The sequence below is a fragment of the Mytilus galloprovincialis genome, chromosome 4, assembly GCF_965363235.1.
Source record: "Mytilus galloprovincialis chromosome 4, xbMytGall1.hap1.1, whole genome shotgun sequence".
NCBI lineage: Eukaryota > Metazoa > Mollusca > Bivalvia > Mytilida > Mytilidae > Mytilus > Mytilus galloprovincialis.
The window spans coordinates 78,508,227-78,533,536 of NC_134841.1; the positions used below are offsets into that span (position 1 = coordinate 78,508,227).

Sequence of the window (25,310 nt, forward strand, 5' to 3'; positions counted from 1 at the left end):
AATGTTGAGAATGGCCCACGTCGTTGACTCGCGAGGACGGGCGGCCTCAGATGTTCGCTAGCGGCCTACGACAGCTACAGGCTTTCTGCCCATGCCTGTAGAAGGGGACTTTGAGATGTCATGCTGAAGTTTTCTGGAGATTATCTGGTTTCATTTTTTGGGAAGCAGTCCACATAGGAAAAGGATGCAGCCAAACTAAAGATGTGCTCCATTGGTTCTTTCTAACGTCCCTGTTAAAGAAGCAGCAAAAAAAAAATAGACGAATAAGAGATGGAAAATGTCAAATTTACTTGGTCTACAACAAAGAAACCCTTTTATTTTATTGCTGTTCTTCATATTCAAGTTCACAGACCAGTCCTTCAACAATGAGAAAATGTTTAAATAAATATTTTGTTTGTGTATAAAAATGTTTTGATTTATGTACATTAATCTGAATAATAATGACTTTCTTTTATTTCCAATTCTACCAAGGAGGACAGAAGATTAGCAGCCTACAGTGAAAGACTAGAAGAAATATAGGCAATGTAAGTAGGATTAAGTGATTTTGCTGCTTGTGGCGTTTCCTGGAAGTAGCTGGTTACCTCCAAATGGGACGACAGTCATGAATGTTGAGAATGGCCCACGTCGTTGACTCGCGAGGACGGGCGGCCTTGGATGTTCGCTAGCGGCCTACGACAGCTACATGCTTTCTGCCCATGCCTGTAGAAGGGGACTTTGAGATGTCATGCTGAAGTTTTCTGGAGATTATCTGGTTTCATTTTTTGGGAAGCAGTCCACATAGGAAAATGATGCAGCCAAACTAAAGATGTGCTCCATTGGTTCTTTCTAACGTCCCTGTTAAAGAAGCAGCAAAAAAAAAATACACGAATAAGGGATGGAAAATGTCAAATTTACTTGGTCTACAACAAAGAAACCCTTTTATTTTATTGCTGTTCTTCATATTCAAGTTCACAGACCAGTCCTTCAACAATGAGAAAATGTTTAAAAAATATTTTGTTTGTGTATAAAAATGTTTTGATTTATGTACATTAATCTGAATAATAATGACTTTCTTTTATTTCCAATTCTACCAAGGAGGACAGAAGATTAGCAGCCTACAGTGAAAGACTTGAAGAAATATAGGCAATGTAAGTAGGATTAAGTGATTTTGCTGCTTGTGGCGTTTCCTGGAAGTAGCTGGTTACCTCCAAATGGGACGACAGTCATGAATGTTGAGATTGGCCCACATCGCAGACTTGCGAGGATGGGCGGCCTCGGATGTTCGCTAGCGGCCTACGACAGCTACAGGCTTTCTGCCCATGCCTGTAGAAGGGGACTTTGAGATGTCATGCTGAAGTTTTATGGAGATTATCTGGTTTCACTTTTTGTGAAGCAGTCCACATAGGAAAATGATGCAGCCAAACTAAAGATGTGCTCCATTGGTTCTTTCTAACGTCCCTGTTAAAGAAGCAGCAAAAAAAATAGACGAATAAGAGATGGAAAATGTCAAATTTACTTGGTCTACAACAAAGAAACCCTTTTATTTTATTGCTGTTCTTCATATTCAAGTTCACAGACTAGTCCTTCAACAATGAGAAAATGTTTAAATAAATATTTTGTTTGTGTATAAAAAATGTTTTGATTTGTGTACATTAATTCGAATAATAATGACTTTCTTTTATTTCCAATACTATCAAGAAGGACAGAAGAAGCAGCCTACAGTGAAAGACTTGAAGAAATATAGGCAATGTAAGTATGATTAAGTGATTTTGCTGCTTGTGGCGTTTCCTGGAAGTAACTTGTTATGACAGTCATGAATGTAGAGAATGGCCCACATCGCAGATTCGCGAGGACGGGCAGCCTCGGCTGTTCGCTAGCGGCCTACGACAGCTACAGGCTTCCTGTCCATGCCTGTAGAAGGGGACTTTGAGATGTTATGCTGAAGTTTTCTGGAGATTATCTGGTTTAATTTTTTGGGAAGAAATAAAGGCAATGTAAGTTAATTGGTTTAATAGATATATGTTTGGTTGGCTTTATAAGTTAGTTTTCAAAAGGATGACATATTTGTAGTTTTTAATTCCAAATTTAAAATAAATATAGAGCAAATATATTCAATTTTTTTTTCACTTTTTGGTATATTGAATGCATTGTGGTAGATTGTAAAACAGCATAAACTTTTAATTAATTGAAACTGATTTAAACAGCTGGAATAAAATTGATAATGATTGAATAATAATTTGCTTTTTTAATTTTCATAAAATTTTGGCAAAATATTTACTTCGATGGCTAACAAAAATATAAAAATCTGAAAAAAATTGAGCCACACACACTTTATGAGAAAAATTCCATTTGATATATAGCAGTTTGACGTCTATTTTTTGTTGTTGTTGAGAAGCTTAGCTCCTTAGTGTTATGTCGGTGTCGGACCACGAATTACTCCTTCAAAGGAGTAGGTCCGGTAAGGGTCGATTTTGGCCTCAAATTTCAGGTTCATCTAACGAAGATTTTGGACACTTTTTAAACACTTAAGTGTCTATTTCAATTGATTTGATTAGTTTTTGGGAAAGATTTTACCTGATTGAGTCATTAAAAACTCTCCGATTCAAGCTTAAGTATGAAAAATCTATCAAATATGCCAAATAACGGCACTTTTCAGTTGGTTTTTGTCAAAAATGAAAGTGGCCGCATCCGTGTTCATCCTCAACCTTTATATATGTTATGTATTATCGTCAAATACAACTTACATTTCAATATTATGAATGAACACGAATGCGGCCACTTTCATTTTAGACGGAAATTGCTAAAATTTAGCTAAAATGCACAAATTGTGAAGATTTCAGTAATTTAGCATGACTTGATGATGCCAGAACCCGATATATGTACATTGTATTGTCAAAAACAGCCTATATTTATGTAGCAGAAGCATTCTACTTTCTAATAAATAACCAAAAGATTACAATTTCACAATTTTGTAAAACTGCTATATTTTGGGGCCAAAAAGGGGTCTTACTGAACCTACTCCTTTAGAACGTATGTAAAAGTAAGCCTACTCCTACACAAAATAGTGCTTTTGATGTCATTGTTTACTTAATTTAACCAACAAATTTGCAGAAATGATACTTTTGATGAAAGAGAAAATTTTGAGCCAAAATTCAATTGTCTATCAGTTTGCATTCAAAATTCAAGCTTAATGCGCTTCATAGTATACTAATTTAATATTTCCAGAAAACCAGGCGTTATTTTTGGAGTACCTCTGTTTCTAATGTCAGATGTACCCCCTTAATAGTAGAATTTTGCATAAGAATAATTTTTATCTTAAGGGGGTTCGCGGGTCTAAATCATTTATATAGGATTCCTAATATTTTTCTATAAATGAACTTTATCTTATAGTTAAGAGAAAAATAAAATTAAAAAATGGGGTCACAATCTGCCTTCGAAAGAAGCATACATCTTTGTAAAAGTGTTTTTTTCCTGTTGAACTAATAGGAGAAATAAAGGTAATATCGAAATAAAAAAAGAAATTTATGACAGAAATTGCTCAAATTTTACAATAATTTAGTTTAAGTAAAGCATATATCGAAATTATATTAAAAAATATAGGTCACCGATGAGTTAAAAGAGATATTTCAATTTTAAAGCCAAAAAATGGCATTTTTCCACCAAAGGGAGATAATTTGGAACTTTTTAGATGATGTTTACATTTTAAAAGTCATCTGGGGCCAACACGAATTAATTTTTTTCTTTTTTTTTTGTACCATATGATAAAGTGACAACTACAAATGGTAATAAATAAAATTTGTAATGAAAAACAAATGTTTATTTTTTTTCTGAAATTTTTATACCCTCGAGCCTCCTTAATTTGAAAACAATTTGCCATTGACAAAAAAAAATATCAAATGATCATTTCAGAAATACATTGTGCTTCAAGTGCAAAGTCTTTTCTAACAATTAACAATTAACAATTAACATAGTTGTTTTCTGAGCTAGTTCTGATTGGTCAGCTTTTATTGTCTGTTTCTTGCTTTTGTTCTATGGATAGTTCAGTGGTATCTTGTTTTTCAGGATGTGGTGTGTTTTATTCAGAGGGATCTTTAATGTAATTTTGAAATGATATACATTTGATATTTGATAGTAATTGAGATTGAAAAGACCAAATATTATAGTGCATTAAGCTTTTAATTTTGTTTATAATTTTCAAAATAAAGTTAAAAAAACATTTTGAATCAAAATCTATTTAAAATTGTGTATTTTGAAAATGTAACATAACCAATAATTAAAATTAAAAATTTGAAGAAAAAAACATTTGTTTAAAAAGTGAGACTTGAAATTTCAAAGTTTCACTGTTTTCAACAATTTCTCCAATATCCAAGCTTAATGCTGGTAATCTTCTTATTTATTTTTGAAAAAAATAGGCAATGTCACAAGTCCTTTCTTTTCATGTTTGAATTAATTATTTTTAAGGAAATTCATATTTAATGTCAAACCTTCTTGTTTGGTTAATAGTTTTGTTTTGTTTAGTCATAGAATTTAAAATAGATTTACTCTTAAATTAACTTCAAATTCAAAGTTTAAAGAACTATTTCATTTTTGCTTTTAATTAGGGGGAGGGAAATGGAGGGACACATTCTCCATTTATTTGTTTAATATTTAACATTTCTATTTTTTAAGGGAGATAACTTTCTCATCATTAAAATAACTTAACCACAACAATTAGGAAATGTGTTAAATTACCATACAAACCATCGTTAGTTTTCCCATTTGAATGGTTTTACAATAGTAATTTTTTAGACTATTTATAGCTTGTTGTGAGCCAAGGCTCGGCGTTGAAGGCTGTACCTTGACCTGTAACGGTTTACTTTTATAAATTATTATTTGGATGGAGAGTTGTCTCATTGGCACTCATACCACATCTTCCTATACTTATCATAAGTCTGTTGATATTCAGAAGAAGAAATTTGTTAATTTTAAATACATTTTGTACTCTGGTCTTTTAAAAAAAGCATATTTTTCTCAGAGCATAAACTATTTCATCCTTGGAATCTTTATTTAAGTCATTTTAAAATTATTTCAAAATATTTTGTAATGTGATTTTTTTTATATGTATTTGACTTTAATTTCAATTTTATTGACACTTTCTCTATATTTGTAGAAGACACAATCTTTTTATGGCTATACTACGAGTATGTAGCACTATTTCATATCTAACAGCAGTATTTATCAATCAATTTTAGTACGACGGAATAGAAGAGGTATTGTATACAACTATTCTTTCAAATTTAAGAAATGGTTGATAATTAATATTTTAAAACGATTCAATTTTGCTGTAGGTGTAATACCACCAAATCATGGTACGTCACATCCGGTTGTATACAAAAGTAGGTCTAAAAAAAAATATTCCCTTGAATTTGACAGTTGTAGAAAATTAACCCTGCATTTCAATGCACCTTAATTTTTCTGAGTAATTAACATGTATGTTGGGTGTCTGAAAGCATCATTCTTTTTTAATTTGATGGTCTTATAAAATATTTTGGAAAGTTAAGGTTACATAGTACCAAAGCAGATAACCAGTAAATAACACTGTAAAAATTTGGGTTGTTTACTTCCAGTGATGGTTACTTTCTTATATGCAATGAAATGTAGTGTGAAATTTTTACTGTAGCACTAGAAAGGATTAAACTTTATACATGCAAAGTATTTCTTATGTTGAAATGAAGGTAAATACTGTACAATTTTTTTTTAAATGTCAATTTAACAAAGACTAATAGGGAAAAATCAATGGTGGTATTACACCTGTAGGGGCCTCGGTGGCAGAGTGGTTACTACTGTAATCACTAGCTATTCAACACTGAGCTTGTGAGTTCAAACCTGCTCAGATGGGTGCACTAGACTCCAATCTTAATTGACTATAGGGTTGCCAGTTTCATTATCAAAGGTCAGTGGTTTTCTCTGGGCACTCCGACTTCCTCCACCAATAAAAACTGGTCACCATGAAATATCCCAAAAGTGGTGTAAAAACAACAACAATCAATCAATCAATGTTGCTGTGCATATTTGTTCTGTCTAATGTTGAAACATTTAAAAAGACACTTGACAAAATTAATTGATTTTTAATTTTTAATTTCATATCATCTACATGTTACGAACTAAATGTATCATACAAAAGCCTATCATAACTGGTGATGTGTTTTGGTTGTTGTGGAATTGAGTTCTAGCAAATTTCACAGCAGGTTGATATTACGGGGAGGTAATAACCCTGTTAACTACTCATTATTTGATATTTAATGCATTAAATAATTAAAAGGTTTTGGATAATAAATTGGGTGCTGAATCTTTATGTTGAATAGTTATTTGGTCCATTTAAAAAAGGTCAAAAACTGAAGCTGTCAAACGGAATTTTAGACCCCCTTTACACAGATTTGTCAATATTTTGAGTTATAGCTGTTTAACTTTTCTACAGGTTTTTTTTAAGAGTTTAAATAACTGATTCAACATTGTATTACAGGTAAGCATCACAGCTTGTCCTTTTGGATAATGGCTGGAGTAGAATTTGGATCTTTTTGAGGTGAGAATATATTTATTTGTCCACATACAAGAGGGTGGTAATGGGGGTACCTTTATAACCAATAATGGTAAAAATTCTTACTGAATGACGTTTACTGTAAAATTTGGAGCATGCAAAGTTTTAGATGACGAAAAAATCTAATAAATTTTGACGAATCAAGTTAGTTTTTTTCCCAAAAAATAACGGCAACAATCATTATTTGAGTCCTCAATTCGGTGCTAACAGTAGCCAATAAAGACTGTTTGATGCCTGATGGTAAAAGCGCATTACTTTCCTCATACAAATTTTATTAATTGATGTAATCTTATGGACAGTTTAAATTTCTATAAATCTTTATTATTTGCAATTATATATTTCATCTTTATATTTTCTACTGCAGCCTTTATAGATGTAAATCAGATGTTTTAATGTTCAGAAGGCTTATAGTTCTTTTTAACTTCTTTCTCTTATACCATTTATAAAATATTACCTAATAACCATGAACTGAATCATTAAGAGAACCATTGTTTTTATAATATTAAAGAATTGTGAATACTTGAAAAAGGGAGATAACCTCACATTTATTTGCAATGAAATGGCAAGTGCTGTCACATAGATAAGATGTCTTAATTATATTAATCTGCTTCTTATTCAGTTTTGTATTTCTTTGAAATTAAATTTCTTCATTCAATATACACGATTGTCTCCCTTGGACACAGTTAAAAATCAAGAACAATGAAATTTTTCGTGTAAATTTTAACAAAATTGTGTTTTAGAGGTTTTTTCACGATCACGATCATGCAGTCGTGACAAAGGGTCAAAATTGTGTAGTACACGCCTATATCGTGAAAATTGGCAGGTATGAATATATGGAGAAAACAAAGTAAATGTCATAAAACTAGAATCAAACAATGAAAGATTATTGAAATATCCTGAATAATTATAATTTTATCATGTATTCAAATTTTCAGCTAAATAGCTGCTGCTTTTGTTTGACACTCAATAAATGATTAATTCAATACTCAGGTAATAGTAATGTTAACAAATTGAAAATCAAAATTAGCTTATTAAAATGGCTTTCTATTTTATAACAAATTTAGCTGCACAATCTCTGTTGCAATTTTTTTTGGTAAAATCAATAAATTTGAATAAAAATCATGTTTTTATATACAACAAAATCTGTCTATTTAAAAGAAAAATTATCACTCAAATATTTAAACATTACCCAATTCATATATTTAAACATTACTTGAAATTACGATGGATTGTCACGAAATGAAGTATCATTTTATTTCTTTTACAGGTGCCCTTGTGTGGTCAATCCAATGGACAATAACAATCATGCAGACCAGATATATATTGCTTTTTTTGTTTACTAAAATCTTTAAATTCTGAAAGCCAAATGATTCATTTTTTGTGCGGTTATCTTTTCCATTTACTGTAAATTAACAAATTATTGTTTTTAATGCTGTTATTTTTTTGCCTCAAATGTAGTAGACAGATATTTAGTTCCAGCTTTTGTTTGTATTCCTATGCAAATAAAAACTTGTATTATAGTTATAAAAATACTTATCATTTTGAAAAATTATAATTGTAATGGTTGACAATTTGATAGAATAAAATAGTCTTTTATTGTTGACTGGTAGACAGGTTGACAAGTCAACAGATGCCTATATTAAGGAAGCTTGCTTGTCATGTTTTGGAACTTTGGTCAGATTTTTGGAATCCTCTGGTTTTATCCATTTGAATGCCTTTACAAATTTTGCCCAGTGAACCCCATTTTTCTTTTTTTAATTCTTTTACATGTATAATGATAAGCTGTCTGTTAAAGTCTTATAAAATTTTATAATTATTTTTTAATAGTTTTTGAGGACATTGATAAAGCTATGAAAAGTCAAGAGAGAACATTTTCCAGCCAAAATTTCAATGGTTAATATATCAAAACGAGCATGGTGACCTATGTATTTTTTTGCTCTATGGATTCCTTTATTATAATCCCCTATCAATGTAAACTAGTCTTTTGAAAAGTTAATTATTTTGAAACAGAGAAGCGAACTCCCTTAAAATAATCTCTTTCTTTTTTATCTCACTAAGTAACAAAATATAGAGCACTTAATTGCACATTAATAGAGCATTTCCTTATATTAACCCTTCAACTCACTATCATCCTTTACTTTAACCCTAACTAACCCTCATCCTTAATCTAACGAGGCCCCTCATGGGGGGGTCCTAGTAATCACATAATCACCATTTTTTTGCCAATATAATCACATAATCATTAAATATTTGCTTATCTTTAGTAATCAAATAATCATAAACTAAAAATACAGTCCTAGGTAATCAAATAATCATGAAATATTTGGCTTAATAATCAAATAATCATTAAAAAAACGGCCAAGTAATCACATAATCAAAAACCCCATGAGGGCCCTCTCTAACCCTTAAGGAAGTTTGCTGCTCAGTTTTAAAATAAATAACTTTCCATAAAACTAGTATATATTGATAGGGGATTAATTGAGGAATCAAAAAAGAAAAAAAAATATAGAGGTCAATGTGCTTGTTTTCAAGATAATAGCCAATTAATAAGACTTTTACAAATGGCTTATAATTATACATGTAAAAGATTTATAAAAAGATAAATGGAGTTCTATGGGAAAAAAATTTAAATGGATAAAACCAGAAGATTTCGAAAATCTAACAAAATCCCAAAACATGACAAGCAAACATCCTCAATCATAATCCTTACAATTGCTGCTCTAACCCTTACCTCACCACTAATCCTGGAAACTAGTTGACCTATGTAGGTAGACAATTATATGTTAAAGTTAAGTTGTTGAGCTCTGAATGTAGACAATTTTTTTAAAGTAAACTTGTCGTCCTGTGAATTTAAACATTTTGTCGAAAAAAGGAAGACCTAGCGATCCTACATTTCATCGATGTTGTCGGCGGGGCCCACAAATATTCACTCTGTGGGTTTAGTTTTTAATTTTTAATATCTTTTTTGAAATATCCTGGATTTCTACCAAATTTGGACAGAAGTTTATTTATGTTCATAAGATAGTATTTAGGAGTAAATTTTGTAAAAATGTAATTCCATTTTTTTTAGTATTTTACTTATAAATGGACTTTGTTTTTCGACCAGGAACCATTACATTCACTCTGGTTAAAGTTTTTGAAATTATAATAACTTTCTTAAACTATCCTGGAATTGTACAAAACTTGGCCAGAAGCTTGTTTATGATCAGAAGATAGTATCCAGAAGTCAATTTTGTAAAAATAAAATTTCTTTGTTTCCTGTATTTGCTTATAAATGGACTTAGTTTTTCTTCCAGTTAACATTACATACAGTCATCAGTTAAAGTTTTTAAAACATTTTTAAGATTCTTAAACTAGCCTGGATTTTTACCAAACTTGAACAGAAGCTTCTCACAATCAAAAGATAGTATCAAGAGGAATAATTTTATTGCTTTTTTTTTATCATTGTTGAGTGTGTGATTAACAGCAAAAGTAGGCAAGACATTGGGTTCCATGGAAACCTTACAATTTTTTTCAAGATTCTGTCAACTTGACAACTGTATCACATATTTAACAAAAGAAGATAGTCTGCAAGGAACTACATATCTGTATACTCCAATTTATCCATTTATTTTCTAATGACTAAAAATTCACAGATTTTTGATGCATTTTTTTTTATAATAAAAATTGCTACACTAGTATTGATTTCACAAAAATAAAATTATATTTTATATTTCAATAGCATGATTTATTTTGAACATGTCCTTAAATGACAACAATTATTTATTCTTTTTGTCCAATGTTTAATATTATTACCAAGCAATAAATACTTGGAAATTATTGTACATTTTATTTTGCTATATAATAAACAAAATTGTATAATTATTGTTATTTGAGAAGTACCTATTTTACAAAGCATCCTTGAGAACTTTATCAGTTTACAGAAGTCATTAAAATTTTTGCATGTTGGCACAATGGAACAGGGTGTGTCATTTGAAGGTGACTATGTTTGATATGATTGGCTTTATTATAAAATAAAAAGCCCCTTGGTACATCATGAACAGTTGGAGCAAAATGGACACAACATTTAAGATTGAAACATGTCGAATTTGGATTGTCTTTAAATATTAGACACAGAAAAGGTTTCTGACACACAATGAATGTGGTCTAAGAACTTATAAATTGAGAATTGGTGATTTACTTCTGATTATAAAAAGAAGATGTGGTATGATGCCAATGAGACAATTCTCCAAAAGAGACCAAATGACAGAAATAAACAGCTATAGGTCACTGTACAGTACAGCCTTCAACAATGAGCAAAGCCCATACTGCATCGTCAGCTATAAAAGGCACTGAAATGACAAATGTAAAACAATTCAAATTCAGAGCTGTACCAAGCTTGAATGTTATGTCCATTCTTGCCCCAATGTTCAGGGTTCGAACTCTGCGGTCGTATAAAGCTGCGCCCTGCGGAGCATCTGGTTAGTTTCTATCTAGTTATTTTAGTTTAGTGTTCAATATACTAGGCAAAACCGTCCCCAGATTCAAGTCAAGTCATTTACAGGGACCAACTTCTAAAGATTTCGGCAATAGCTCATTTGTAGGTATTGACTTGTGGAACATTCACAAGTTTGCTTTGTAAATCTTCTCTATTACAGTTTCAAATTAATAGACATTTTTACCGTCGTAATATATGAAAAGGTTTACATTTTTAAGATCTTAATTATATGAAAAGGGTGGGTGACAGAACCCCAGCGATACCCCTATCAATTAAGTAGTAATGCCCCCTCGAGACATGAGATGAGTTTGTTTACTACTTAAGTCATCATGTTGCCTGTTTCACTTCACATGATCAACAGCTGCTTTTAGATAAGACACTTTCACCAGGTATGGCCAGAGACATGATACAATTATCATTATATGTGTGACTGTCTCTAAGTTAATCTGGTATAGCGTTGAGCTATATCGGATGATATGTTTACAATGAAAAGCTTCGTACTTATATAAGAAATAGAAATCACACAGGCTATCGAGTTTCAGTGGAAATTTAGTTATTTCACGATTAAAATAGCCCCAAGGACAAGGTACTCGAGTTTCATATCAATTAAAGACTTGTTTTGATTCAGTTATTTTTAATAGAAAAGAAGGACGTGATGGATACATTATGACAGACATGATAGTTTGTGATGCTTCGGCCATTCCTTAAACACTATCGACTTAATAAACTTTGAATGTTTTTTTTGTAAATGAATAAACGTATATAGATAAGTTTGGAGTCACGGTATCATGCCCTGTTTATCACGGGGAAATAATAAGTATTTCCAGCTTATGCAGTCGGTAGGTTATTCATGGAATAATTTTAGCAGCATAGACTTTATCTCTGCTTGGCACTTCCATACAAAATCTTGTGTATAAATCGCTAGTGACCAATCTTTGTGTTATAGTAGTCTCAGCTATTTAGAAGAAAAAAAAAACACATTAGGAAATCGAATGGAAATCTAATAGGACTAAAAAAATAACGTGAAAATGAACGCTACAATGAAAAAATGAAGAAAAAACATCTCTTAAATACATAGAGATACAGGAAAATTCATTGACGCTCATAACATATGGAAAAGTATAAAAAAAAAACAAGTTACAATACTAAAAGATGTAAAGGCCGCAGAAATTAAAGCAAGACTAAGAACTCTTACGTATATATTCCAAGCCAAAAGAGCTAAGTTGATCCCAAAATTACTGAACCCTTTATGCACAATCTACGAACAGGAACAAGAAGAGCTAGAAAATTTTATTAACTCATATTATGAATATAGCAATGGTAAACTTTCAGGTTTCTACTTTCAGGTTTCTACCTCGTACCATTCTTTGGTCCAACTCTTGGTGCATGTAAACAGATTTTAGATGAATGTTCTTTAGGCTCAAATTTCGAAAACTTTCCATGATACATTTTTCAAGGGTTTCATTTTTCTGAACAGCGAATTCTCCCTATATTCCAGAGCCACAAAGCAGAATTTTTTGATTAGGTATGAGTATCAATTGAAAGGAGATATTTGTTTTAAATCGAAGCATTTTCAAAAATTTATTAGTGTTATAGTACTCTCAGATTTGTCGGAGAATTTTCTTCTCTGCCATTTCAAGCATATCATATTCTTATGCGAGTAAGTTCATCGCCTCAAGTCCGTATATACTTGCATATGGAAAGCCACAGTGAACCCCCCGATTATTTTTATTTTTCCCATTATAATTTGCGGGCGGGAATTTGAAGGCCGCCGAATAATTATTTTTGATGCATTTCTAATAGGAAAATTAAAAATAATCGGGGGGTTCACTGTGGCTTTCCATAACTTGCATATCTTCAGACGATTACAAATTATTCAATCTAATTAAAAACCGATCTCTCATCGCTCCCGTTTTCTGGAATGTCGCAATCTAATTAAAAACCGATCTCTCATCGCTCCCGTTTTCTGGAATGTCGCGTGGGTCCCAGAGATCGTTTTTTAATTAGACTGCAAATTATTGTTACTTGGGTATTGTTTTAAAGTCTGATGTCATTTTTTGCCTTGCTTTGAATACTCTGATGAAAAAGCCAGGAAGGCATACTATAAGATGAAGAAAACTATAGGTCCAAACAACAAATGTAGACTTCTTGAAAAATTGTTTGATTGTTTAGTTACTCCCCTTCTTACATATTGTAGTGAAATTTGGGGGGTGGACTCACATTTTGAAGACTCTGATCCCTTTGAAAAACTTCATGTTAAATTTATCAAAGATATATTAGGGATTCACCAAGGCATCTAATGATGAATGTCGAGCCGAACTTAATAGAATTACCTTGAAAAATAAAATATTATATATATTCAATATTCAACTACCTGAACCCTATAGTTTTTTTGGAAAATTCTTTGGCATATGATATATTCACTAAATCTGCAGATTCAAATCATTGGGTCATAAAGGTCAAGAGTCTTTTGAATGGACTTGGAATGTCTTATATAATCAACAACTTTAATTATGTTAAAGGTAATTTAAATTCTATCAAACAAAGAATTAATGACCAATGTTTGCAAGTTCAAAATGCAAATATATTTGAATAAAAAAAGTTACGACTTTTTCAAGAGTGTCTACATAATGGGTACATGTTGATATATTGAAAAACAGAAGTGACAGAGCTGCAATATGTAAGATCCATATAAGCGCTCATATACTGAAGACATCTAAATATTCCAAGAAATGAGAGATACTGCTCTGTATGTAATTCTGGTCAAATTGAAAATGAAAAACATTTTCTTTTACATTGTGAAAAATACTCAACTAAAAGGGCCATATTTTACCAAAATGTTTTAAATATAATCGTTGATCTTACAAAATTTCAAAAACATGAAAATAATATAATCTTTTTATTAAAAAATAATTCATGCACAATCCTAAAATTGACTTCCTCTTTGATTTCAGACAGTCTGAACATGCGTAAAGCAGAACAAACTCTATAAAATTGTCAATATGTCTAATTCATAATCATTAATATAGTCATTATTTGCAATACTTATCATGAATATACCCGAATGAGCCGTAACCATTTATTGTTGATGAGTTTGTGCTAATAAATATTTGTATTTGTTTTTGTATACTTCTTGGTACTGCATATGTTCTCCATAGCTTGTATGCTACCATGGGTGTGAATCCCCTTTTGACACGTGAACTTGCCAGATATATGTTGTTGCCTTGCCCCCGGTTCTTAGTCTTTTGAGATATTTGCCCAGTTTTGCTCGTTTATTTGTCACCATCTTCGAATTTCAATGTTGCTGAATTCAAGCATCATTCAAGAATTGCAGAAAAAAAGGCTAGGATGAAACATTTTGTCCTGCATTTTCATGTTTGAGTTGTAATCTCTGTCATGGCTTTTTATTTCTCGTTCTACTGATTCGTCCTGCCTTTTTTATTAGTTTATCCTGATTTTTTATAAAGATAACTTTAGTTTTCTATGTTGTGTCCTCTGTACTATTATTTGTCTGTTTTTGTTTTTGTTTTATTTTTAGCCATGTCAGTTTATTTTCAATCAATCTATGAGTTTGACTACCCCTCTGGTATCTTTCGTCCCTCTATTGTCAACCAGAGACATATATACACAGTGTGTATATCTCTGTGTCAACCTGCCTTTTTTAACTCAAAACTCCTGTCCTGCCTATTTTTGTTAAATTTCATTCTAACTAAAACAAGAATTATACGTTTTTAACGTGTTTTATTCTTTTATTTTGATTACAATACTTAGGTTTTTGAATAAGTATTTAAAAAGGAACAGAAATAATTATGTAGCGGTTTAATGTCAAGGTCAAGATTGTTCGGTGAACTTGAAGGAATACAATTGGTCTCTGGAATCTATTTATAAATCGGAATTCTCCTATTTTGGAGGTAACCACGTGTTTCTATTTTGACAGTTGACCGAGCAGGTGATATGGTTTAGAGTTACACTTATCAGGTGAAATTCAATTAAAATGTCGCACATTTTAAGAAGGACGATACACTTGACACATAAAACATTACTTAGCGGAACACGACTTAATTTTGCTTTTAGGTGCGTGTCTACACTTGACATTAGTGGTGTTTATCCTCCAATTGCAACTCCTTTCAATGCAGACGAATCGATTGCATTCGACAAACTAGAGAGGAACCTGCAGCAATGGAACACGATTCCTTTCAAAGGTATGGTTTATGTCCTGATCCACCAGTGTCATCAGTGATCGACACAATCAGCTGCCCCCCCTTTTTTATCATAGGTGTCCAGGTATGCCAACTGACCCATTTCTTAAAGATAACTTATCACTATACAATGTAATTGTTATCCAAGGCCACACACTATACTTCATAATGATTAAAAGTACTTCACTACAGCAGCTAATATGCAAGGTCTCCTTGACCCAAATTAATACATTTATCCACATAAAATCCAGGCTTGAATTGTTTATATTTGTCATTTTGAGGCCTTTTAAGCTGACTTTGGGTATGGGCTTTGCTCATTGTTGAAGGCTGATCTATAGTTGTTAATTTCTGTGTCATTTCATCTCTTTTGGGGAGTTATCTCACACAGGCACTAGTCTCAGAAAAAAATCCTATGTACCTTAATAGGTCTTGAAACAGAACTACAATTTTTGTTTGAGTAATAAAGTTGTTTATTATATATTGTATACTACAAAGTACATGTATGAAATGCATTATGGGAATTTAATAAGTTTTTTGACAAAGACAAATAACAACCAGCAAAGTTTTCTTTTAAAACTTTTCAAAGCTAATAAATAAAAAGTGGACAATATATTTTACAGTAAATTCAGTATAGCTGGAATCAATTAAGAATTTCCCTAACAAACACTCTGTAAGTAAATGTACTTCCAAATCACATTATAATGGACTACTTTACTTGTGGAAAAATCATGTCTAATATATGTATTATCTAAGGAAATCTTTTTCCCCCCCAGGATATGTGGTGCAGGGATCAAATGGAGAATATGCATACCTCACCCCAGAGGAAAGGGTAGAACTGATGAAGAAAGTTGTTCAGTGGGTCGGAGACAAAAAACTTATCATTGCAGGCTCAGGATGTGAATGTAAGTTCTAAACCTAATCAGTAGAAAAAGGTAATTCTGCAGTATGCTAAGATTTTGCATGATGTTATTGACATTTAAGCTGTATAGTTTTAAAAAAAAATGGAAAATGTATATTGAATTATTATACCCCACGCAACGAAGTTGCGGAGGGTATAATGTTTTTGACCCGTCCGTCAGTCCGTCCGTCAGTCCTGTTTCTTGTCATCGCAACTCCTCTCAAACCACACAACAGAATTTCACGAAACCTTTTCAGATAATAAGGACATACTATGTAGTTGTGCATATCGACGGGAAATTGCGATTCAATTTTTTTTCTAGGAGTTACGCCCCTTTGAACTTATTTACTTTAATGTACTACTGCAACAGTTTGTCATTGCAACTCCTCTCAAACCACACAACAGAATTTCACGAAACCTTTTCAGATAATAAGGACATACTATGTAGTTGTGCATATCGACGGGAAATTGCGATTCAATTTTTTTTCTAGGAGTTACGCCCCTTTGAACTTATTTACTTTATGTACTACTGCAACAGTTTGTCATCGCAACTCCTCTCAAACCACACAACAGAATTTCATGAAACTTTGTAGATAATAAGGACATACTATGTAGATGTGCATATAAACAGGAAATTACGGTTCAATTTTTTTCTAGGAGTTATGCCCCTTTGAACTTATTTGCTTCAATGTACTTCTGCAACAGTTTGTCATCTCAACTCCTCTGAAAACACACAACAGAATTTCATGAAATTTTGTAGATAATTATAAGGACATACTATGTATATTGACAGGAAATTATTATTCAATATTTTTTCTTATACAATTTTTTTTTTCTTATACTTATTTAATTTCTCCAATGACAATGTGGGGACGTGGGGTATGTGAGCGTGCTCACTAAGGTTCTTTAATTTTTGATTTTTTTTGGGCTAAGTAATCTTTTTGCAACTTAAATATCTGAACATTAGAGTGAAATATGAATATCAGTAAACTTAATTCATCTGTGTTTCATATTCTCTTGAACAGAAAACAGACAATTTACAAATATATGCAGAACTACAAATGAATAAGTGTATCTTTTCATATGGAAAAAAAAGATCTTCAGATCAGATTGCAAAGGCATGACATTTTCTATCAGAAATGGTTTTTTTTTTCTCACAGAAAGTTAATTCAAAAGGGTTTATTCTTTCAATCAAACAGGCAATTGAATACACATGAATGTACATGTATCCTTGAAAAATTTAAAGTTCATAGTTAATGTCCCTGCTCGAACCTATTAATAATTAAGAGACTCTTTGTACTTTTACCATTCTTTAAACCATATGTAAAAAGTAAAATATCAAAAATAACAAAATCTGAGGAAAATTTGAAAATTAAAGTCCCTAAGCGAATGGTAAAATAAAAGCTCAAACAAATAAAACCAATAGATAACAACTGTCAAATACCTTGCTTGGTACAGACATTTTCTTATGTTGAAAATGGTGGATTAAATCTGGTTTTATAGCTAACTAAAACATCTCATTTGTATGACAGTCGCGTAAAATTCTAATTTATTGAGAATTTATATACATCTATTAGAATTTGTGTGAAAATAATGATTTTCCTTTAATTTTAGCAACAAGAGATACTGTATCTATGACCCAGAAGATGGCAGATGTAGGAGCTAAGGCAGCCTTAGTCGTTACACCATGTTATTATAAAGGAGGAATGAATAATACAGCTCTCATCAACCATTACACAAAAGTAGGATTCTTCTTAAGGATGTACACCTCTGAGGAGCCAAAAATTTCTAGAATTAAACTTTTTTTCTTAACCTGATTTTTGGGTTTATAAGACTGTAACAAAATAATTGGTGAAGAAAAAATCATATGGTGGTGCACTTCTTTTTTTGCTATGGCCCTTTGAAAATGCCCAATTTTGCTGATTTTCCCATTTTTCATCGGTTTTTACCTATTTTTGGGCTATTATCATGAAAAAAATCACAGTTTTGCAATTAAACTTTTTCTCATACTTTCTATAAAGATGAAGTGGACCAATCTGAATAAATTTTACTTACAAAAACTATAGGTAGGTGTTAATATAAGAAAGTTTTATCATATTTTGACGCTTTTTTGTGTAAAATTTACCATGCTGTCAATTTTGTATTTTTGTGATTTTTCTCAGTTTTAAGAACAAAATGCATATTATTTCAACTTTTTTGTTATAAATGAATGAAAAAAGACATATCTAAAAAATTTGAAAAGACCAAAATGATATGGGATGTACATGATTCTTGTAAAATCATTTTTTGTATCCCTCACCCATTTTCTCAAAATTTTGGCTAAAAATACTGACTTGATTGGTCGTAAAATTTAAAAACTGGATTACGCAAAAGCCATTCATTGTAAATACACAATTTTTTCACAGAGTTATATTTGATTACAACATTTTTAAAATTCATTGATATTTTCCACTTCTATCACATGTTTTGGAAATAATTCAAGAACGAGATTTCAACGAGACTGAACGAGACTGAAAAGTCAGAAGAATACATCCTTAAATTAAGAATTGGAGAAAGAAAAGTCTATTATACAGATGAATATAATTATGATTTGTTAGGAGAGAATCTGAGAGATTTAAAGTATCACAGGGTTTTGAGCATATTTTGAAAATTTACATTGGGCAAAATACAATATAAACTCAATCTGAAATGGGAGGTAATTCTTACAAAAGGTGTTGAAGAAAGGCTGGTTATAGGAATAGCATATAATCAGATTTTCACCAGTGAAATTGTTTTCATGTTTGTCAATTTCATAAGATATCTGTCATTTTTAATTAGATCAAATTTCTTTGGCAATTAATAAAACAATTTGTATTCAGTATTTCCTTTTAGAAAAAAATATAGGAGGGGAGATAGAAATATATTTTTTTTATGCCCCACCTACGATAGTAAAGGGGCATTATGTTTTCTGGTCTGTGCCTCCGTCCGTCCATTCGCCCGTCCGTGCGTCTGTTTGCTTCAGGTTAAAGTTTTTGGTCAAGGTAGTTTTTGAAGAAGTTGAAGTCCAATCAACTTGAAACTAAGTACACATGTTGCCCATGATATGATCTTTCTAATTTTAATGCCAAATTATAGTTTTGACCCCAATTTCATGGTCCACTGAACATAGAAAATGATAGTGCGAAGTTCAGGTTAAAGTTTTTGGTCAAGGTAGTTTTTGATGAAGTTAAAGTTACATCAACTTGAAACTTAGTACACATGTTCCCTATGATATGATCTTTCTAATTTTAATTCCAAATTAAAGTTTTTACCCCAATTTCACGGTTCACTGAACATAGAAAATGATAGTGAGAGTGGGACCTTTCTTTATGTTTTTACCATAAGTATATGCAATGACTTTTTGTCACAATTCACTGTAAAAGTGCCCTTTCAAAAATAAAGATAGGCTTTTTTTATGGATGATAAAATAGGGTCAGTAGGCTTTTTTTATGGATGATAAAATAGGGTCAGTAGGGTAACATTCATCACAAAGAATTAATTTGGCCTTAGTATTTTCTCATCAGATGAAGGCTATATTTTGTGATCACTTATATTTAGAGCACATCTTACTATAGCTTAAAAGACAGTATCTTATATCAATTAATTGAGATTTGAATAGTGAACATGGATTAAATTATGAAATTTTGTTATCTGTTTAGTTTCAGGCCAGCAGATCTCGCTCTAATTTTATTTTATCGTAAGTATTCCTGGGAAATAGTACTCCTCCTTGAGAGCAGGACAAATGCTTCTGCACAAAAAACCCTCTACCACACAATATCCCAGTTCTAGCACTTCATACAGTATAACTAAAATTAGTTAGATTCCTGAAACAGGGGAGATAATATAAACCCTAATAAATGCAGAATTTACATATGCCTCCAGACTTTATTTCTAAATTATATTGACCCTCTTTGATATGGCAATGGTCTATGTCTCTCTAAATACATCAATATTTAGAGACTGTTGAAAAAAAGGCTTTCATACTTGGTCAGATTATTTGTTGTTATTATAAGTTATATGGTTCGCTACTGACCCCCTACGGATCCATAGAGGGTTAGTAAAATCCACAACAATGAAACACAACAACATTAATAGATGACGTCGCCATTAACGCGTCATGAACCCCATATGAAACTTACTAACCCCACACGGTCTCATAGGGGGTCACCACGTGACAGCATTTAACCAATCACAACGTGATAATTCATCTGTGGTCCGATAATATAAGTTATATGGTTCGCTACTGACCCCATCCGGCCTCACCCCCTATGGATTTTACTAATCCTCTATGCATCCATAGGGGGTCAGTAGTTAACCGTATAATGAATTTATCGGACGCTGGACTTTTTCTGCGGCGTTTTGTTGAAAAATAAACAATGAAACACAACAACATTAATAGATGACGTCGCCATTAACGCATCATGAACCCCATATGAAACTTACTAACCCCATACGGTCTCATAGGGGGTCACCACGTGACGGCATTTAACCAATCACAACGTGATAATTCATCTGTGGTCCGATAATTTGTTTTGACCATGCATATGCTAAATTGTCAGTTTGATTTGATAATATTTACAGGAGTTAATGATCTTCAACATTTATAATTATAATTTGTAACAGAAGCACTTTAAGATTGCAACTTCTTTTTCACCTTTTGACAGAAAACTCTCATTCTTGGTAGAATTGTTTGCTTACATGTGTTATAGACCATTTTATAATATATCCCTAAAGCCTAGCAAAATTGTTACTGCTTGTTTTAGGTAGCAGATACCAGTCCAATACCAGTTATCTTGTACAGTGTTCCAGGAAACACAGCAATAGACTTGGCACCAGAAGTTATCATTAAATTATCTGAGCATAAAAATATAATTGGATTAAAGGACAGCGGAGGAGATGTAAGATATCTGTTTTATTTTATGCTCACATAATTTAACTGCAAATAGAAAAATTTGAGTAGATTAACCATGTTGAATGTTAAAATAAGGAAATTATGAGATAAATCCAGCTTTAGTTTGTTTATAAGTCCTAAATAATTGTATGCATTGTCAATTATATTTGTTCCTCCTAACAGAAGTTTCTCTGGAAACTTTGTTATAAACAATTCAATAATATCTGTTAATGCTGGAACCCTTTATTCCATCAGTAACAAGTACTGTTATATTTAATCCAGTGGAAATAATCTTACAGAATATATCTTCAATTGGTAACATATTGTAAGTTATACGGATCCATAAAGGGTTGGTAAAATCCATAGGGGGTGAGGCTGGAGGCCAAATCCCCTATATAAGTTATAAAAGTACCCATGGTGCGATAATGGATTTAATCCACCCTCTTTGGTCCATAGGGGGTCAGTAGTTACGAATTTATTGCACGCTGAACTTTTTCTGCTGCATTTGTTTTGTTGAAAAAAAAACCAAAGAAATGCGACATTAATAGATGACGTCACCATTAACAGTAGTTGGACGTCATGAATCCCTATGGAATTTACCACCCCTTACGGATGCATAGGGGGTCACCACGTGACGGCTTTAAACCAATCAAAATGTGATAATTTACCAGCGGTGCAATAAATCCAATGACAGTACCTTTGTCACAGAAAACATGGAAAGTCATGTATGCTGAACTTTATTTGTAAATAAAACATCTCATTTAAACATCACACGACTGTTTGCCTGCCAATTAAAATGATGAAATTCTTATATATAATTAATTGTTTTGGTTTTGATCGGTAACATTATTACAAGTAAATCTTTAACATAATGTTTCAGATAGGGAAATTAGGATCATTAGTGTATGCTACACAGAAGAATGATTTCCAGATATTAGCAGGATCAGCCAGTTTCTTGTTTCCAGCTTATGCAGTAGGTAGGTTATTGATGAAATAAATTGAGCAGCATTGGCTTCATCTCTGCTTTGCACCTCCATACAAAAACTTTGTATGAATAAATAAAGAGGGTATAACATGTCAATAAGACAGCAAACAAGCAACAATTTCAGGAAAAGAGGAATATGTTTGAGGCATATATTAATGTTCACTTGGTGTTCTTTATTCTAATATTTAAAATTAAAACAAAATGAAAAGAAAGTGAAAGGGCTATTCATGAGTTAAGTTTCAACAAAATATTGATGACCAGGATGAATAATTTTACAATCTATTGACAAGGAGTTTTTGTTTTTACAACCAAATATTGCAAAAGAAAGGTATATAACACCAAAAAAGAAGAATTTCAGTTTTAAGAAAGTTTCTTTTAACCATTTTGATAATTTTGGAATGCAAATACCTTTGACCTATTTCATTTTGATTGTATTCAATGCATATTTAATAATTTTTGTTTTATTTTTTTTACTATAAACAGGTTGTGTAGGTGGAGTGTTAGGTTTAGCTAATGTCCTAGGAAAAGCTTGTTGTGATTTAGAACAGCTGTACAAAGATGGTAAAATGGAGGAGGCCAAACAACTACAGCACAGACTCATAGCACCTAACATGGCTGTAAGTGGGCAGTATCATAATAGAGCCAACCAGGACATCCAATCAAAAAAGAGCTAGCCAGATATTTACTTCATTTAATTTTGAAATTTAGGCCTTCATGCTAATCAAGGACACAACTTGCAGTCTAATGCAAGGGATTTTTTGTGTCTTCATTTGAAAATACAATGTAATATTAAAAGTATAACTTAGATAAGTTTCTGTAATTTGGCAGTGCATCCTGCTAATTTTGTAATGTCAAAGAGTTTGAGATATACCCACCAATAAGGAAATAACAAAATGTGTTATTCCTATACTTGACATTGGTACCTCAGTAAGTGTACTTGAAAAAAAGAAGGAATTCATGGTCTACATTGTTTATTTTCATCAAATAATGAGAGTTTTCATTAAATTGTTTTCAATGCAACAGAAAATTAACTAAAAAACACAATATATATTCTCAATGTCTAGGAATGTTTAGTTTTATCAACCTTAAGGTAAAGGGGATGGCCATTACCATACCATTGTATTGTATAGCTGCACTAGTCTGAGTTTTCCCATTGTTACATTTACAAAGTACTGTATGCATTATCATTTTAAAATGTTTAATGAATATTTCAGGTTACTAAACGATTTGGAGTTCCAGGATTAAAGGTTGCGATGGAATGGTTTGGTTACTATGGAGGTCCCACAAGGTCACCTTTACAACCAATAGGACAACCAGACATTGACATAATAAGAAATGTTTTCAAATCAAATGGATTTTTAGACTGATTAAATTATTTCTTATAGCAATATGAATATAAAGGAAAATATATAGTATAATTCAAAATCTGAGTAAAATATTATTGCTTTGACTGTTAAATGGTGATTATCATGATTGCATTTACTGGCAAAAATGTACTATTTTGATAACATTTAATGGCAGACAGTGATTATTCTGATTACATTTATGTCAAGTGTTGACTATCATGTTTGTATTTATTGTTATATAATGATTATGTTAAAGTGTATTGTCATGATTGCATTTACTGTGTAAAGTAATTATTCTGATTGCATTTCTGGTCAAATGGAGACTATCATGTCTACATTTACTGTTAAAATATGATTATCATGATTGCATTTGGACTTACAAATAATGATGGTCTTCACTAAAAACAAGGGGAGAAAAAGGATTGCATTTACTGCAAACCTAAAAAAATGTGTAAGTGGTAAAACTGTGGTATACCGTATTTTTTATCAGAATCCTGCAAGTCAATACAGACCCAGTCTCAGATAAGATAACTTATCCAGAATTGTTGTGACATTTCCAACTTTGTGATATTTTCCCTTTTTTTTATGAATACTAAAGGTTCCAGAATATGTATTTATATTTATATTTGATACTAAAATATAGAATATTTCATAATAAATTTATCAAAGAATACTCCATGTTTTATTTTATTAGAAAGGGCTAGAAATGATAAATGGAATTTATGAAATGTGCATTACATACAATATATAAAATTCTGCACATTCTTGCATTTAAATTGGGTGTCCCTTTATCTTTAGGCTTTTAGTGGCCATGTTTTGCATCTAAATTCTGACATGTTTCTGACTTTCTTATTAATATCCCAAAAGGACAATCTATTGAAGGTTAAAGTCAAAACTAAATTCAACTGTACTTGCTGTCATACTCAAAAACCAAGTGTTGCTATATTCAATGCCTTGAAGGATATAAACAATTCTTGGTATTAGTTGTTCCCACAATGAAAGGCTTGAGTGTCTGCATCAAGTTCATAAAAACAAATATAAAATTGAGAGAGGAAATGGGGAATGTGTCAAAGCGACATCAACCCGAGCATAGAGCAAACAACCGCCAAAAGCCACCAATGGGTCTTCAATGTAGCGAGAAACTCCCGCACCCAGAGGCGTCCTTCAGCTGGCCCCTTAAAAAGTGTGTACTAGTTCAGTGATAATGGACGTCATACTAAACTCCTAATTATACACAAGAAACTAAAATTAAAAGTCATACAAGACTAACAAAGGCCAGAGGCTCCTGACTTGGGACAGGCACAAAATTGTGGTGGGGTTAAACATGTTTATGAGATCTCAACCCTCCCCTTATACCTCTAGCCAATGTAGAAAAGTAAACGCATAACAGTACACACATATAAATTCAGTTCAAGAGAAGTCCGAGTCCGATGTCAGAAGATGTAACAAAAGAAAATTAAAAAAATGACAATAATACATAAATAACAACAGACTACTAGCAGTTAACTGACATGCCAGCTCCAGACCTCAATTAAACTGATTGAAAGATTATGTCTTCATATGAATACCAGGCACAATCCCTCCAGTTAGGGGTTTAGTATCATACTATCATAAAATATATGAGAAGAACAAACCTGTGTCATTCCAACAACTTTTTTTTAAAATAAATGTGTTTAGTTCCGATGCAAAGACCCTATAGTTTGACAAAGTTGTGTCAGAGGATATTAATAATACTCAATTTTATTGTGGCCTTCAACAATGAGCAAAGCCAATAGTATGTTGTACTATAAATTCAAATGATTGTGAGGTATTAATCATTGCGAATAATGCAACTGGGTGAGAAACAAACATTAAATATTTACCACAAACTCTCACACGGGAGATCCTACTTGCAAAGACAAGTGCACAGTTTATTCATATAATAAAATAGAAAGTTTGTG

The 25,310-nt window shown here is 31.8% G+C and overlaps 1 protein-coding gene and 1 long non-coding RNA gene across 2 annotated transcripts; both read left to right on the forward strand.

The window, feature by feature from the left end:
- The first annotated feature begins 4,520 nt into the window (after nucleotides 1–4,520).
- On the forward strand, nucleotides 4,521–8,722 carry LOC143073031 (uncharacterized). Its single transcript, XR_012977375.1, has 3 exons — nucleotides 4,521–5,693; nucleotides 6,482–6,541; nucleotides 7,824–8,722. It is a non-coding gene; the product is annotated as an uncharacterized LOC143073031 (long non-coding RNA).
- Nucleotides 8,723–14,945: 6,223 nt separating this feature from the next.
- LOC143073032 (4-hydroxy-2-oxoglutarate aldolase, mitochondrial-like) lies at nucleotides 14,946–23,570 on the forward strand. Its single transcript, XM_076248259.1, has 7 exons — nucleotides 14,946–15,235; nucleotides 16,006–16,134; nucleotides 17,745–17,872; nucleotides 20,912–21,046; nucleotides 21,920–22,016; nucleotides 22,508–22,641; nucleotides 23,239–23,570. Exons 1-7 carry the CDS (start codon nucleotides 15,028–15,030, stop codon nucleotides 23,389–23,391), a joined length of 984 nt encoding a protein of 327 aa, XP_076104374.1. The 5' UTR covers nucleotides 14,946–15,027; the 3' UTR covers nucleotides 23,392–23,570.
- The last annotated feature ends 1,740 nt before the right edge of the window (nucleotides 23,571–25,310 follow it).